The 16,180-nt window shown below is 35.8% G+C and overlaps 1 protein-coding gene across 1 annotated transcript in view; it reads right to left on the reverse strand.

The window, feature by feature from the left end:
• Positions 1 to 435: 435 nt before the first annotated feature.
• The window catches only part of pparg (peroxisome proliferator-activated receptor gamma), an 18,519-nt gene continuing 2,774 nt past the window's right edge, over positions 436 to 16,180 (reverse strand). Inside the window, 6 exon segments of the mRNA XM_037678773.1 lie at positions 436 to 509; positions 715 to 908; positions 1,756 to 1,842; positions 1,844 to 1,873; positions 6,756 to 6,955; positions 13,220 to 13,358. Of these exon segments, the coding sequence (XP_037534701.1) occupies positions 777 to 908; positions 1,756 to 1,842; positions 1,844 to 1,873; positions 6,756 to 6,955; positions 13,220 to 13,358 (588 nt within the window). The 3' untranslated portion in view covers positions 436 to 509; positions 715 to 776.

Consider the following 16,180-nt stretch of genomic DNA (forward strand, 5'->3'; position numbering starts at 1 on the left):
ATATTTGTTTTGTTTTTTTCAGTACAAAGCCGTAAGGGGACAGGAAACAGTTAGTTTAGCTCCTTACAGAATCTTAAGTGTAAAAATGACACGGGAAAGTGCAAAGTTTTCACTGTTTTCTGTCTAGTCAAGCTTCAGCTAACCAGGAAAAACTAAACCTTTAATAAAAAATGATTTATTAAGTTCAGGCTACATTAAGAATACATATAGTTACACAAGCACACAAAATTGAGATTAATAAGACACAGTGAAAGAAACCACTCACCCCCACTAAGAATAATTACAGCCAGAAAGAGCGCCATGTCGCTGTCATCCAGCTCCAGCAGGTTAAACCTGACAGAAAATTCAAACTTTGGTTCCATCATTTGACAAAAAGGTTTTCTGAGACTCTTGAGGAACTCTCGAGTCATAAAAATCTGTCCATAAGAGATCAGAGTGCCATCTTTGTTCATCAGAGGCGACATCATGATGATTAAGACTTCGATCACACCGTACTTCAGCAATGTTACCTGAAAACAAACATACAAACAGGATTAATGGAAATATTGGAATAAATATTCATTTTAGGTTATCAAAAGTGATAAAGATGTATTGGTAAACAACTGAAACTGTGAATAATTTATATTTAACTACAAAGCTTTATCCAATTTGTGTTTTTGTGTATCTTAAATTTGATTTAGCTTGATTCAAATTCCTCTCAACAGATTTCCTCACTTGATCGTTGAGGTCCAGATCGATGAAACCTGGAATACTCTTTGCAAACTCTGTCACTTCTCTCACTGCTTCTGCCGAGCGAGACTGACAGCTGTGGAAGAAACGCAGCTCCACCATGTCTGGTGTTTGTCCAAAGAAGTTTGTCTCCAAAGCTCCAAAATCTGACCCCAAGTGAGCTTCTGGGATTCCTGAAACTGTAGGAAAGAGATATAACGGATAGAAAAAGAGGTGAATAAAAATAAAAATCTTTCATCTCTGTTGAAGAAGTTCAAATGACCAGATCAAAGATTTTAAATTCTGCAGTTTCATGACTAAAGTCAGAGAAAAATTAAGTTTAAGTTTGTTTAAAAAAGCCACGAGCCTATCTAAATCGTTTCTTATTTTTTTATTTCTCTATATGAGTTCCACCTTTTTTTTTCACAGTCACTACAATATGTAAATTAATCTGTTCCCATGCAGGTCTCTTCAGTAGCTTGACAGTTAAGAGCTATAAATTGTGAGATTCAGTGATGTAGAAAAGCCTCGAGTCATCCATAATTTCCTTATGTTTTATTTCAAATGATTAAGATTTTCTCGTAATTTACAAAAAATGCTCAACATCAACAGTTTTTCTGGCATTCTGAAGGTCTTTAAAGATTTGTTTTTTTAGATTTTGGCTGTTTTTTCCGCATTTTTAGCTTAGTGTCTGACCCTGGCAGCAGATTGTGAAGGCTGTGCCCTAAAGTGAGTAAAGTGAACAAGTGAAGGACAAAAAAATGTATTAAAATATTTTAAAACTTCTTGGAAGTGATGTGTGGTGATTCAAGGGGAGGCTTTTATGCAAAGTACAGAATTGGAATGAAACAAGTATGAGGTCAACTGCTTGATTAGGGAGTAACAAATTAAAACTACAATAAAAACATTTTATTTTGCAAGTTGATGCAAAGTGAGTTTGCACATGTATTGTGTAATATTTGTGAATAACATCATTTGCATCTCTGTGTTTTTTCATTTATTGATCTCCTCCCAATGAAAAGGCTGCTTAAATGTGATAGTACCTACCTCCGTGCCCGGCTGTAAGTGTGGAGATCTGCTGCTGGTGATCTGGGGCAGGTATCTGCCTGCAGTTAATGAACTGCTCTCCTTCCATTAAAGACTTCATGTCGTGAATGACAAACGGCTACAGGAAGAGAACACGTTCAGAATAACTTAGGAGTGGGCAGAAAATAAAAACAAGAAAATAAAAAGGCATTTTACCGATCATTGAGCCACAGGTAAAACTAAACACTTCCTGTTTGTACACTTTGGTCATGGCACACGACTGCCTGCAGGAGCAGACGTCACACATCTAGTATAGGAGAAAACATCTCTGCTGTAGGCCGTGGCAGACTAAAGCACAACATTTTCAATAAATGGAGCTTAACTTAGCTTATCTTTAAGGAAAACACAGGACAAGTACCATCCTGAAAGAAGAATGTTGCAATTTATACAATAAAATTGTCCTTCAAAAAAGAAAAACAATTTGGGAAATCACAGGATGTCCAACTATGAATTACAGCAATAAAATTTGGACTTTATGCATGTGCTGCATTTGTTTTGGGCTTCATTTAGAACTTGCACCTATTTCTGAGACAACTCTTCTATGACTGTGTAAATATAAGGAAATCCAGGATGTTTAGATGATTCTGCAGAAAGTTTGGTTCATGGTTTTTAACTGTTGCAGCTCATGAATGGATTTACCAACAGGAACATTTCTGCAGATGTGCTCTCACATCTGGAATGATGAGGGCAGGAGCACGATGAGGCATGGCAGGACATAATGTAAAAAGTATGTTGCTGCTTCTTTTGTTACAGTAAAAGTGGATGAGGCTTCTTAATAAGGTGCTTTTGTGGTATTGTGTGATATTGTAAAATGCCAAATCTCAATCACATTAAATGTAGAAGACACGCTGCTATTTTCACATATTGTTTCACCAGGTGATCTTCTAGTAATTTGACTTGAAAATTTAGTATCTGTTTTAATGTTTGAAGTCTAATGGATCTGTAAAAACAGCTCATGCATTTAAACAATACTATTTCCTTTACTTTAATAAATTAAAATTTAACTTCATAAATATTCAAACTAAACAGTATAAAATAGAAAAACTGAAAAACCAGCATAATCCTATGTTGTTCTCCAAAACACTGCAATCATCTACTTTTACCAAATAATATAGTAGATTTTATAGTGTTCAGAGGGGAAAAAGCCATTATTTTCTTCTCTGCAGTAAAATATTATTACACATCAACTCATATCAAGACCTTGCTTGTAAAAAAAATGCAAATATTCTGCAAAGAAAACAACAACAATAATTTACTCCCAGTTTGTTTCAGGAGGTACACTGTGATTTAGTAAATAACCAATGAGAGCCTCAAACAATGAGCTGATTCTGTGTCATTTGGTTCCTATCTCTGATTTGAACAGTCAAAACAAGCAGACCGAGGAGATGAAGAGCAACCTTGAGCTGGTCAGACTTTAGAAAAACAACACACACACGCATACGCACACACACACACATGCATGCGCGCATGCACACACAACCATTAAACTTTAATATTGTCTGGGTTGACACTCACTTTGATGTAGAATATTCAAATTTGAGTTCTTATGTCTAATTAGGTGGAACAGAATATAATATAATATAATAAAATAGAATAGAATAGAATAGAATAGAAACAGACTTTGTTGTCCCACGGATGGGAAATTCAAATGTAACAACAGCAACAGATAAAAAGATTCACACAAAAAGTTCCTAAAATGTTAAAAAGAATATATAAAGAAATAAGATAAACAATATAAATAATAATGTTCAATATGAATTGGAACATTGAGAACGGCAGACTTTACAGTACAGTAGGCAGAGAGTGTGTTTTAGCAGAGGTCAGCATGTATTTAATACTTATTGTGCTTGTTTAGAGCAGTGATGGTTGTAGAGTCTAACAGCTGCTGGGAGGAAAATCTACTGGTTTTAATTTGTAACTGATGAAGGTAATTAACTTAGAATAAATTAACATGATTTATTAATGGTCAGCCTTGTTGTTGAAATGACTGACAGTATTAGAAAATATGGTGACAGTTTTACATAAACATAATGATTGGAATGCATCTTATCATATTCTCTCAATAGTAACAATTGTTATATAATTTCAAATAAAGTTTAGTTTTGAACATTAATGTTGTGTAAAATAAATGCTCTAAATAAATGATCTTCCACTACTAAGGAAGCTTAATGATTATTAATCTGCATCTGTTATTAATCCGAATTAATTGGAAAATTTTGGCATATCTGCAAAAATGTGAAGCTGTGCCTCTATAATATTTATGTACAGTAGTCCCTCGCTACTTGCAATTCATTTTTTGCAGACTTGCCCTATCTCGGTTTTTCAAAGTAAGATTGGACATGACACACAATTGGCTGCTTGATGGATGAGCCACATGTTCAGCATGGATTTTTACTTAAATTATTTTAAATGATTTAGCACCTTGTGTGCATCCCACAGCTGTGGAGAAGCTCCCTCCTGCAGCTGATCAGCTGATCTCCGCTCTGCAGTGAAGTGGATGTGGCCGAGAGCACTATTCTTTGCTATTTTAGAGTGTTTAGAGCTTAGAAACATTGTTTAGAATATTGCAAGAATGTAGGAAAGGTTTTATATAAATGCTAAAATAAACGTCTACTAACTTGTTGTACTACTATTCCTACTTTGAGGTTTTTCATTTATCGTGGGGCTTCAGGGTACGGACTCCCCGTGATAAACGAGGGACTATTGTATATCATTGATGACAACCAAGGGCTTTTCAGTTATACTGAATAAAAAAAGTGTTATACTAATCTAGTCAAAAATAAATTGGGCTCTGGCACCATTATTCATTTAGAATAGCTATGAATTGAAAAGAGTTTTGATCCAGCTGTTTGGAATGGCATGTCCGACGTGACCAGCACATTAAAAACATTACTTAAAATTCTTGAGCAAAACTGAAAGAACCAACTGATTACCTTAAATATTAAACCAAGTACAAAACCACAGAAATTACGGATTTTTATCTTTGACTTTTCTGCCAACAGATTTCCTAATATTAGTGGGCAACATTTTGCTTCCAGAGGGTTAATTTGAGTTATTTAAAGCAATCTAAGGGCTCGTAGTGATTTGAAAAATACATTTCCTTTAAGACATATAATCTAAAATACATTTCCAGGCTTTTTCTTGTAGCATAGTTTACAACGGAGCTTTAGGGCCACGCTAAGAAAAAATAAAATAATCACATTGCCACGCTAAGAAAAAAAATAATTAAAAGCCATAAAATTACGAGAATAAAGTCGTAATATTACGAGAATAAAGTTGTACGAAACTTATTTTAAAAAAGCTCTTGTTTATTTATTTATTTTTTCCACGAGTCAGATCCACGACATGACCTGTCAATCAATCCAGTAGGCGTTCAAAGCAGGTTCAAAGTCCTGATACTGATAATAATCTGATGCTGATGTGCTAACAGATTAACTATCGGTATCTCCTTATTTGTAAAACCAATATCAAAGCTCAACATTCTTCATTTTACCACAGTTAAATGGAAGTACAATGATATTCCGATTCATTTAGCTTTAGATTGGTAATTTGCTGACACGCCTACTGGATTGATTGACAGGTCGCGTCACGGATCCGACTTGTAGGAAAAAATAAATAAACAAGAGCTGTAAAAACAGTCTCGTACGACTTTATTCTCATAATATTAAGAGCTTATTCAACTTAATTCTCATAATACTATGACTTTATTATCGTAATTTTATGGTTTAATTTTTTTTTTTTTTTAGCGTGGCCCTAAAGCTCCGTCGTAATAGTTAGCATGCTTGACAAAAGTATGTTTCCTCAGTACGCTCTAGGAATATGAGACATGCTTTCTGTAAACTGGCTCTTGTGCAACATATTTGTTAGCTTAAAATATGCAAAAAAAATATGTTATATGTTTGCTTTATTGAGTTTTAAGGCTCAGTCTAGTTCTAGAAACACCGACTTATCAGAAAAAAAAATGTTTTAGCCTGTCTTAATGAAAATATTATAGATGTATTTGTCCAAGATGTTAAATTTTGATTTACTTAAATTTGATTGATAAAATGCAGGTCTCATCAACTTATTTTAAAGTTATTTTCATTTCAATTAGAGATATTGGGGCCAAATGGACATGTTTTAAGGGCAACTTTTGGCCCTCTGGTCATATGTTGCCCATGTGGACTCTATATGGATGTACAATATCTAAACGCCTTTGTGAATTAGTTTAACTGGCAGCATTAAAGCCACTGCTGGGCAGAAAACTAAAGAATTCTCCAGTTTTCACAGCTAAACCACTGTAATCTGAGATTTTTCTAACAGCCAAGACTAGAAGAAACCAGTTGATCCACTTTTCCTGTTAGAGCAGCAATAATAGCGTGAAAAGACCTCATTTGCACTAAACTAAATGTCATGGCATGAGGACAGGACTAGTAAAAGCTTTTTATCAAATGCACTTCGTAAAGTTTATTTTTTCCCAGCGTAAATCCTTTAGTCATGTAGAACACCACAGCAATTATGGAGATAATTATCTGTCTGTCTTTAACTAAATACTTGTAATTAGGAAAAAGAAAGAAAAAAAATTAAAGTCAAAGAACATTTTTAAAGTTCTAAATCTCTTTTTTTTTTTTTTTTGGAAGACTTTTAGGTATGGCCCCCTATAAAACACAAGCCAAATGTACAACATTTTCACACGAGGCAAACAGAAAAGCACAACTGGTTCAGCCGCCCAGACTGGGTCCAGACAAGAATGTACCGTAAATGTAGATAAATCTAAAGATGACTGATGTCAAATACTTCCAGTCTAAACTGTAGAGAGAGGAACATGTTCAAGTGCAGGTCTAATATTAAACCTTGATTTCCATCCATTAATGCCTGTAATTAGAATAGTGTCTGTGCTTCAGTCTATCATGTAAGTTCCTACCCAGAATTTATTTTAGGAATTACTGACAGTAAAGTGGAACTAGGGCAGCACTTCTTACCACTTTTTCTCCTGTCTTCCCAGAGAGGATGGCCCTGGCCTTGGCCTTGGTAAGGGGGAAATATTTTAGATAGGCTTCGTACAGATGCCGGGCCAGAGCCCTCAGATCTGCTGCCTCCGGGTGTAAATGCTCCATGTCAGAGGAGAACTCGGCCAGCAGTTTCTCCTTCTCCGCCTGGGGCATTCGGCCAAAACGAATGGCTGGGAAAGGAAACAGAAATGTACATTGGAGCAAGAAGGGAAAAAGGACACTTCTGACTTATACAGAACAAATAAACAAAGGAATACACAATACTAAAAATAAATATGCCTCGTGTTTGAAAGTTTATCCTAATATTTTTTAAGTGGAAAAAAAAAATCTGTAAGTTGTGGTTCACAATGAAAAACAAATAAATTTGGCTTTACATCAGCAAACATACTGTGACGGAGGACTTAACCTCCAAAACTTGAGCTGCACCTCCTTTGTAATAATGTACATTTTCAGCACAATCACAGTTCTGACAATTTTCAGACAAAGCATTTTGTGATGCCTTGTGAGTCAAAAATCCTGGATACAATAATTAAAATCTTTGCTTTTGTCTTCATATGTGCGATTCCAGAAAAAGACAAGCGAAACTGGGACCTAAACCGTCTCATCACATGACAAACCAGAGGCCTGTCTTGTTCCTTCTTTTGACAAGTTAGCCAAATGCAAAATACTTGTCGTTTAAAACATTATCCAACCCCAAGCTAACCCTAATATGTGTAATTTAAGTCCAAAACTAAACTGTAAACAGATTTTGTGCTAGAGTGCTTCAGCTGCTGTTCAGTTTCACAACAGCTCTTTAACCTATCAATGAATTAGACCGGCTAATGTCCACAAAATGACCTTCTGTCTAAAGCTAACAAGCAGCTCAAAGCAAATAATACGGAAATAGTGAAACATTTCATCATGTGGGTGATGTGTGTGTTTATTTATTCCTATTTGTTCAAAATGGTCTATATTAACTTGTTGCATCACAAACAGGCATTACACTCATTCACACAAAAGCAGTTTTTACAAAATGATAAACCAGGATGTTAAAAAACTGCACCCAGGGAGAGACATGAAGAAAATGATCAAACTTCTACAAATGAGCCTCACTGGCAGTGTCAGCGAGAGGACAGACCTTGTTTTAACAACACATGATGAATGGTCCTGTTGAGCTTTTATAAGGTGTGTCTCATGATGCCTTACAATTATTCCTTCACCTTGATAATGCCTTGGTAATTTTGTTTACACGGCTCAATGAAAAACTATCCCTATCTACTCTCATTTCTCCTCTCCTTTCCTTCCTTTGCAGCTGGTAATAATACTCTGAACATTTACAAAAACGTGCTGAACAAAGAAGGCCGGATTCATTTCATTTACAAAAGAGAGCTGCTTTTTTTTTGCTGTAGAAATATCCAGATTAGCTCATTTAAATTTGACATGGTTTTGTCAGATTTAGTCATCTGAAACTTTACAATTGCCAAAGCCTGACTTTGTCGTTATCTAGCTTTATTGTATAAAATAGTTTACAGTATTTATCTTTAGTAAACAAATCTTTATAGATTATTTTCATTATTAAAGTTATCAAAATTGAAATGCACTTTAGATTATTTCCTGGTGTGATGAGAATAAAGTACAATTTTGTGCTGTGACGTAGTCAAACAGGTTCACAAAAGTGGAAATCGTTAATTATCCCTCGTCTCCATTCAGACGTGCACTCTGTTTTTACTGCAGCTTTATGCGATTGTGTAACTGTCTGTTTGACAAATACACACCTTGAGCAAATTAATACAAACTTAAAGTGGGCCTACTACATGTTGGGCAACAAGCCTGCAGCAGTGACACAGCATGTTTGGAGCAATCTGTTCAACTCTCAGAGATGTCAATCATTGATAAATTAAATAGCCACAATGGGCACCTTTTCAAAGCACTGACTGTAAACCTGTGAAGCAGCATTAAAGAGATGGGAGGGACTGTGGAGGTGGGGAGACAGAAAGAGAGATAAACAAACCAATTATAGTAGAATCTAACTGTAAATGTGCAGAGGTTCTGTTGATGTACATGTCTTTGATTAAAAAAATATTATAATTACAACTGCAATAATAAATGCTAGTATTTTTTATTTATTTTGTGCACCAGCTCCAGTGCATGAGATCTCTATAAGTTTTCATGAGGGCAGATTCTGAATGGGAGAGTTTGAACTTGAAACTCTCTGATCAAGAAGTAGCTTTAGTTCAACTTTTAATGTTCATGGCAGGACAAAAAAAAACAAAAAAAAACAACAACTCTAATTTGTTGCTGTAGAACCAGATGAAAAGCTGTAGTGTATTCATTATAGGATGAAAAAAACAAAACTTTTATCTTTTACGTTAACGAACAGGGGAGCCATATGGTCAAATCTTAATGTTACAACCAGAGAGGAGAAAAGCAACATCAACTTTTCCAGTGACACAGTTCTTCAAGCTCCTTTTTAGCTATTCTAGTTTTGATAAAACTCATAATCCAGCAGCAGTTCCAGGAACCGTGGGAGAAGTTACTGGCAGAATAGCTAAAACCCACTCCTAGTTTGGGACAATGACTGGTATGTACAGCTGTGTCTAGTTAATTTATTTTATTTTATTTTATTTTTTACAGAAAAATAAGTCAAGTTGGTTTCTAGAACTATCATTACAAGTTTTTTCAAAGTTTAGAAATTTAAGCCATGTTTAATTCAAAAAGTAAACTTTTCAGTCTGGAAATTTTCATAATTTATGTGAAGAAAAGTGGCAGATGTTTAATTAAAATATTGTATTCTTAACTATTGCACTTCAGTTTTATCACTGTGTCAAATTCTTCTGTGGTACAAATACACAAACACTTTGACTAATTTATGTGATAGTATATTTTATGCACTTTAACAGTGAAAAGTTACAGTGCCTATTGAGAGTATTCACCCATGGATGTGTTATTCTGTTATTGCTGTCATAAATTAATCATGGCCAATCTAAATTGGCCTTCAAAAATAATAAAACACACCCCTTTTTTATCCCTTCGATGTCAAAGGGAAATCAAATATCTACAGGGTAATATTAATTAAAGACAACCGTAATGTGAAGTAAATATTCATCCTGTTTAAAGTGACCGTATATTTCAACTACAGTCTCTAAACTATCTAGACAAATTCAAATCTTAGTTTTTTTGCAACTGTGGCTTTTTCTTTGCCACTCTCCCATAACTCACGCAAAAGCTGTTACATGCCCAGTCTCTCCCATCACACCTCTGAAGCTTGTAACTCCTTCAAAATGGTCACAGGAGTCTTGGTGGTCTCTATTTTTTCTCCTTCTTTCATGGTCACTCATTTTGTGAGGATGACCTGCTCTTGGTAGATTTACTCATGTTCCATATTCCTTCCATTTCTTAATGATGGACTTAAAAGAACCCCAATGTTGGAAATCCTCTTGTATCCCCTGCCTTGCACGTTCCAATAATCAAAATTAAATTAAATTAAAATAGGGCAGCCACTTTGATGGGAAAGGGGTGATAGCTGGTCTCTCCATTCATGCGTGGGTTTTCTCCAGGTACTCCAGTTTCCTCCCACAGACTAAAAACATGCATGTTAGGCTGATTGGTAACTCTAAATTGTCCCTAGGTGTGAGTGAGAGAGTGAATGGTTGTTTGTCTAGTTTGTCTCTATGTGTCTCTGTGATGGACTTGTGACCTGTCCAGGGTGTACCCCGCCCCTCGCACAGTGATTGCTGGACATGGGCACCGGTGACCCCCGTGACCCAAAATGGAATAAGCGGGTAAAGATAATGGATGGATGGATTTTTTGTAAAGAAGGACAATTTCTATTGGCCATGATGAATTTATGACAGGAATAAAAGTATTAAACATCCCAGGGGGTAAATACTTTTTAGGCATTGTATAATTCATCAGACTGTGCAAATCTGCTCAAGTTGTTACTTCAGCAATATTGTGCAGAAACAAGTCCAATATTTATTTAATTATGCTCTATCAGTGGCATCATGCACATTTTCAGTAACATTTGATAAATGAGTAGTTGATAAAAATCTTTACATATCACCCGAGGTCAAAAAGTGAAGGCACTGTAAGTTGTTCCACCCTAACAGGTGCAACAAAACCAACACGAGACTCTGAGAGATGACAGTCAAGCACAACCTGAATGTGCTCACACAGTCACAAGCTCTGTGATGAAACACACCTGAGAAGGAGGAGTCAGTCAGGCTCCAGTGAGTAACAATGGCTCACAACGTAAAACCAGTAGCTAAACAGTGGTGGGCGAGGAACAGGATAATTCACTGTAATGTTAACAACAAAGTCCATGCTCATAAATCCAGGTATACAATCCAACATTTTTCAGTCAGGTCATCTGGACAGTTTGTTTTTTTTGTGCTGAAACGTTTCGCCTTCGGTGAAAGGCGAAACGTTTCAGCACCAAAAAAAAAAAAAAAGACACTGTCCAGATGACCTGACTGAAAAATGTTGGATTGTATACCTGGATTATTGAGCATGGACTTTGTTGTTTTCAACCAGTTTGACAAGACTGTCAACAAGGAAGAGGGCCGGCAATGGAGGAGGGGCGTACCAAAGAGACCATCTTATCACAAGCAGAACTGGTTTGTTCCACTTTGGAGTAAGCTGTTGGGGGAAGAATCAGTTTTTTTGTCTGTTTCCTGGACTGATGAAGCCTTCCAGACCGAAGGCGAAATGTTTCAGCACAAAAAAAAAAGAAACTGTCCAGATGACCAGACTGAAAAATGTTTCACTGTAATGTTGTACACAAGTTTTGCACATATAAGAAGTGTTATAAAGTTTGCAAAGTTCAGTCTTTTGATAGTTTTCATCTTAGTATTTCAGTAGTCTGTTTCATTTACCTAAATCAATCAGGAAACAACACAGCACGATTGTTTCGCTGACAGTTTTTAATGATGCCACTGAAGCACTGGATTATTGTGCTCTACTTTTCTTAGACTTCTCTAAAGCTTTTGACACTGTGGACCATGCCATCTTGTGTCATAAGCTCTCAGAAAATGGTTTCTTAGATCACACCATTGGTTGGTTCTCTAACTATCTCTCAGATCGGAGGCAATGTGTTCAACATAATGGTACTTCTTCCAGTTATCTAATTGTTAACAATGGTGCACCACAAGGCTCAATCTTAGGACCCACCCTCTTCACAATCTACATAGGTAATGTAGGTCAGACCATCCCTTATATTCATAATGTACACAGCTTATTGAACTAATGAAGACTGTTATTAACAGTGTGTGAACTACAGTTTAGAGCAAATCGGACAACTTCACAGGTAGTTGGCATGCAGAAAGCACAAGCAGGTCTTTGCAGCCTAGCAGCAATCAAGCATTCATCTTCCTTGTCCTCCTGTGCATCAGTAAAATATAATTTAAGAAAATAATATTTAAAACTCTGGCTCGTTCTCACTTGAAGTAGAACAATATAATTAAACATCTCATGACAGATATAGCTGGTTCCCAGTAAAGTCCTACCAAGATCATATGAAAAATAAAGTACAAAACCAAGTATAAAAGAAGAGATTTTAGGGGGTTAAAGCTAATTTAGTCACAACCTCGTGTTTGAAGGATGTTTAAGGGTGGCAAACAGAACACTGCACCAGAGACGGGAACTGAAATATGACCTGAGGGTTGCTATGAAGACCACAAGAGAAACAACTGGCAACATATATGACAGCACTGTAAGTTGCTACCACACCTCTAAGACTAAATTTGCAGCACTGTGTTGTTCACAGGGGATATCTGAGGACACAAAGCTGATCTGTGAAGAGAAGTTTCTTTGACCACAACTTCAAAAAAGAATCATTCTGTCTTTATTTACATCTACCGTTCATCACCTGCCACCATAAAAAAAAAGTTGTCACCTGTGAATGTGTGCATCGGTATCTTTGTCTGTATTTCTGTGTGTTAGCAAAAAAATAACTCATTAGCCACTGGACAAATTGAAGCTCCTAGAAAGCAATTATTGGACATATATCTACAAAGAAATAACTTAGAGTCAACTTGACACAAAATGATTGCCACAAATAATCAACCTTCACAAAAATTGCTATAACCAAGCTAATTTAACAGATACTGAGCTAAAATTTGGTGTGGAAGTAGCTGAGAGTCATACCCATCACATAGTTTGAGCATTAACAGATTGCCCAAAATATTTGTCAAGAACACTGGTAAGCATGGTGACATGTGCCAGGCATTTTTTTCAAGAAATGCTTCTTTCATTTCTAGTGATGATACAAAAAGTGGTTCATTCCTATCTTAAAAACAGATAAAGCAAATCAGCAGATCATAAAGAAAATTGGTTTTGTCATATGAATATATTGCAAATGAATTACCTTTGTATTTCAGGTTATCTTATTAAAAAAAAAATGTATAAAAATCACATGTTTTGTGCTGCTAAATGGGTTTAAAACATCATCTTCTTACCATTGTGTGACATGCCGACATTAAGGCACTTCTGGAAACGACAGTATTGGCATTTGTTACGGGACTTTTTGTGAATGCGACAGTGAAGATCACAGTGATCGTACACCAACTTTAGCCTGATGGTCCGTCTGAAGAAACCCTACAAAAGGAAAGGGACAATTACTACAGATATAGACACTGGAAATTGTGTTATTCTCTTAATTCTTTAATGTTTTGTAACATGTTTGGTCACACTGCCAAAACGTTACCATTTAAAAAAGAACTGAAAAATTGAGTGAGTGTTTATGGATTACATCAATATGAAACACCACAATGTAAAAACAAAAACTTCTTGCCACCAACCTTTAAGATGATTTAAATCTTTATATTTTGCATTTGTTCTTAATCTGAGAAGGAATAAATCATTCTTCCGACAACTGTATCTAAACAGATTGTAGTTTAGGGTGTGCTTTCGCAAATTCAACCTTAGGACCAAAGAAGCCATAAGACCTGGACTTATCACAGCTATTAAGTTTGCAGCCATGGTCAAATACCCATACACACACTCAGTCAAATAGTTTTATGACTGAAATGTGTAGTGCTTAAAGGAAAACCTCAAAGTTTTAGAATTTACAACAATATTTTTTATGTAAGCTCAAAAATTCCCATCAGATTTCTCTAACTCTGCTTGAGTATTTATAACCTACACTGCTACATCCAGATGTTTCTTTTTTAATCATAGGTTATTTACAGAAGGAGGAAGTTAAAGGGGGTCAAGACTCCACCTCAATAAAGAATGTTTTCTGTTTTGGAACAATTAACAAATTGCCTGCTTGGCTGACCCCCATCTTCTGGCGAGTCTCCCCTGAGACTTGAGAAGAACAATAACAACTGTACCTTTTTTCATTCAGCCCAGAAATGTACAATAAGACCGAGGGACAGAAAAAAAACATGTACCTTACTGCACTGCAATAGTCCTAATAGTGTCAAAAAAATGCCACTTCAACTGTGTAGTTGTGGTTGAGGCTAAAGTTGGTTGTTTTGCATTAGACTAAACTAGATGCCAGGTTATTTTTAAAGAAGCTGTCAAAATTTAAATACAGCTTTAAAATTTCTACACAACATGTCTGCAATGTGATGGCAAAACTTTTTATTTAAACATGTCTATGTTAGAAAAAAATAGGTTACATTTTTCTATTAATAATCTATTAATTATTTAATAATGACTGCATCAGCAAATTTGCATTTGCTGATGCAAAATAACTTGTGTTTATAATCTGGATGAATATTTAATTTTCCTTTTGCTGAAATGTTGCATCAATCAAGTTCTCTTACACTAGTGAGCCACTTTTGTTTGTTCATAAAAATCTTACACAATACGTATTCTTGTTTTTCTTTAGTATGAAATGCCCATGTTTATTGAGCAGCTTATATGCATTAAAAAGCCTCTGCTTGCATTAGCAGCCTAGCATCTCGTTGTGGTCTCCTGTTTAGGAACATTATGGCTTTCTTGTTAAAAGACAAGTGAACAAATCTAAAGCTGTGTGTCGACGTTGTTTCACAGAGACTGGATCTGCAGCAGCAACACGTCTAACTTGTTAACACACTTGAAATGACATCATCCGAACGTGAACGTCTTTTCTACAAGCAAGAAAAGCAGCTTGTTGCAAACCCCGACAACAGCAGCATTTAAACAACCTTTTATCAGGTCATTCAGATCGGTCCAAAACAATAACATAAGCTGTAGGAGGTTTTTAAAGCTCTAAATTTACGTCCAAATGTTGTTGATGCGCCGGCTTTAAAGTTATTGAGCTCCGCTACGACATCCCATCACGTCAACACTTCAGCCAAAAAGTTGTAGCAGCACTTTATGAAAAAGCTAAAACTGATATTGTCAACAAGCTCTGGACCAGATTAAAGCCCTGCCCTGATGATGATGAACGAGAGATTCAACCACCTCATAACAACCGTTCAAGAAGAGGTATTGTTATTTTATTATTATTATCTAATTGACTTTTTTTTATTTAAAATTATAATTTCATAACTCATTTTTTTTTACCTCTTTGTGTTTTATTTTCAGTCTGGGACCGAGATAACAGCTGATTCTTTCTATTCAGGGAAATCCACCAGAGATCACCTCCAGCTAAGAAGTCTGTGATGACTGAACCCTGAACTTTTCCACGGACCTGTCCCACCTGTGGAAGCAGGTCCAAGAGGTTGTGAGTAATGAGGCCAAATCCAGCCACACTGCAACATGAGCAAAGCTCTACCTCTATATTCTGCACTGCTGGAGATAATGTCACTGCAACTAGATCTGTGCTTGTTGGTCTTTTTGGACAAAAACTGAAAACTTGATTAGTTAGATTGTAAACGGTCTGTTGCTGCTTATTGTTCTGGTTCTGACTGTTATTGTGTTTATTAAGATTTTATTATTGTTAGTATAGTTTATTTATTGTAAAGAGTCCTGTTTATTTAAACTATCATCCAAATGGGTCGCTTTATTTATTTTTATACAAACGTATTGTTTACTTGGCATATTTTCAAAATAAACGTTTTGTAAGTCTTTATTTTGGCCTTTTTTTGTACAGAAAATTAACCGAACCGAGCCGTCCTTGAAATTGAACCGAACCGAAATGTGATTTTAGCGTACCGTTACACCCCTAACCACTACAATAATTAAGGACCTACCCTTCTCTGGAGGAATGCCTAATCTCTATGCATATGTTACACTTTTAGAAATTATAGCCCAGCTCATCTCCAGTGCAACATATTTATTTTGTTTTGAAACTGACAAACACAAAACTACAGGTTAACAAAGCGTGCATGGTGCATGTATCTGTACACTTCCTCATTATGTACCGACTAAACTTCTGCCTTACAACCAGAACACAATACACTTGGGCTGTAAAACACATTATCAGTACTGTTAGGGCTGAGCGATATGCACCAAAATTAATATCTCAATTTTTTTATTTTTTTTTT

The sequence above is a fragment of the Nematolebias whitei genome, chromosome 7 (genome assembly GCF_014905685.2).
Source record: "Nematolebias whitei isolate Nwh7 chromosome 7, NemWhi1, whole genome shotgun sequence".
NCBI lineage: Eukaryota > Metazoa > Chordata > Actinopteri > Cyprinodontiformes > Rivulidae > Nematolebias > Nematolebias whitei.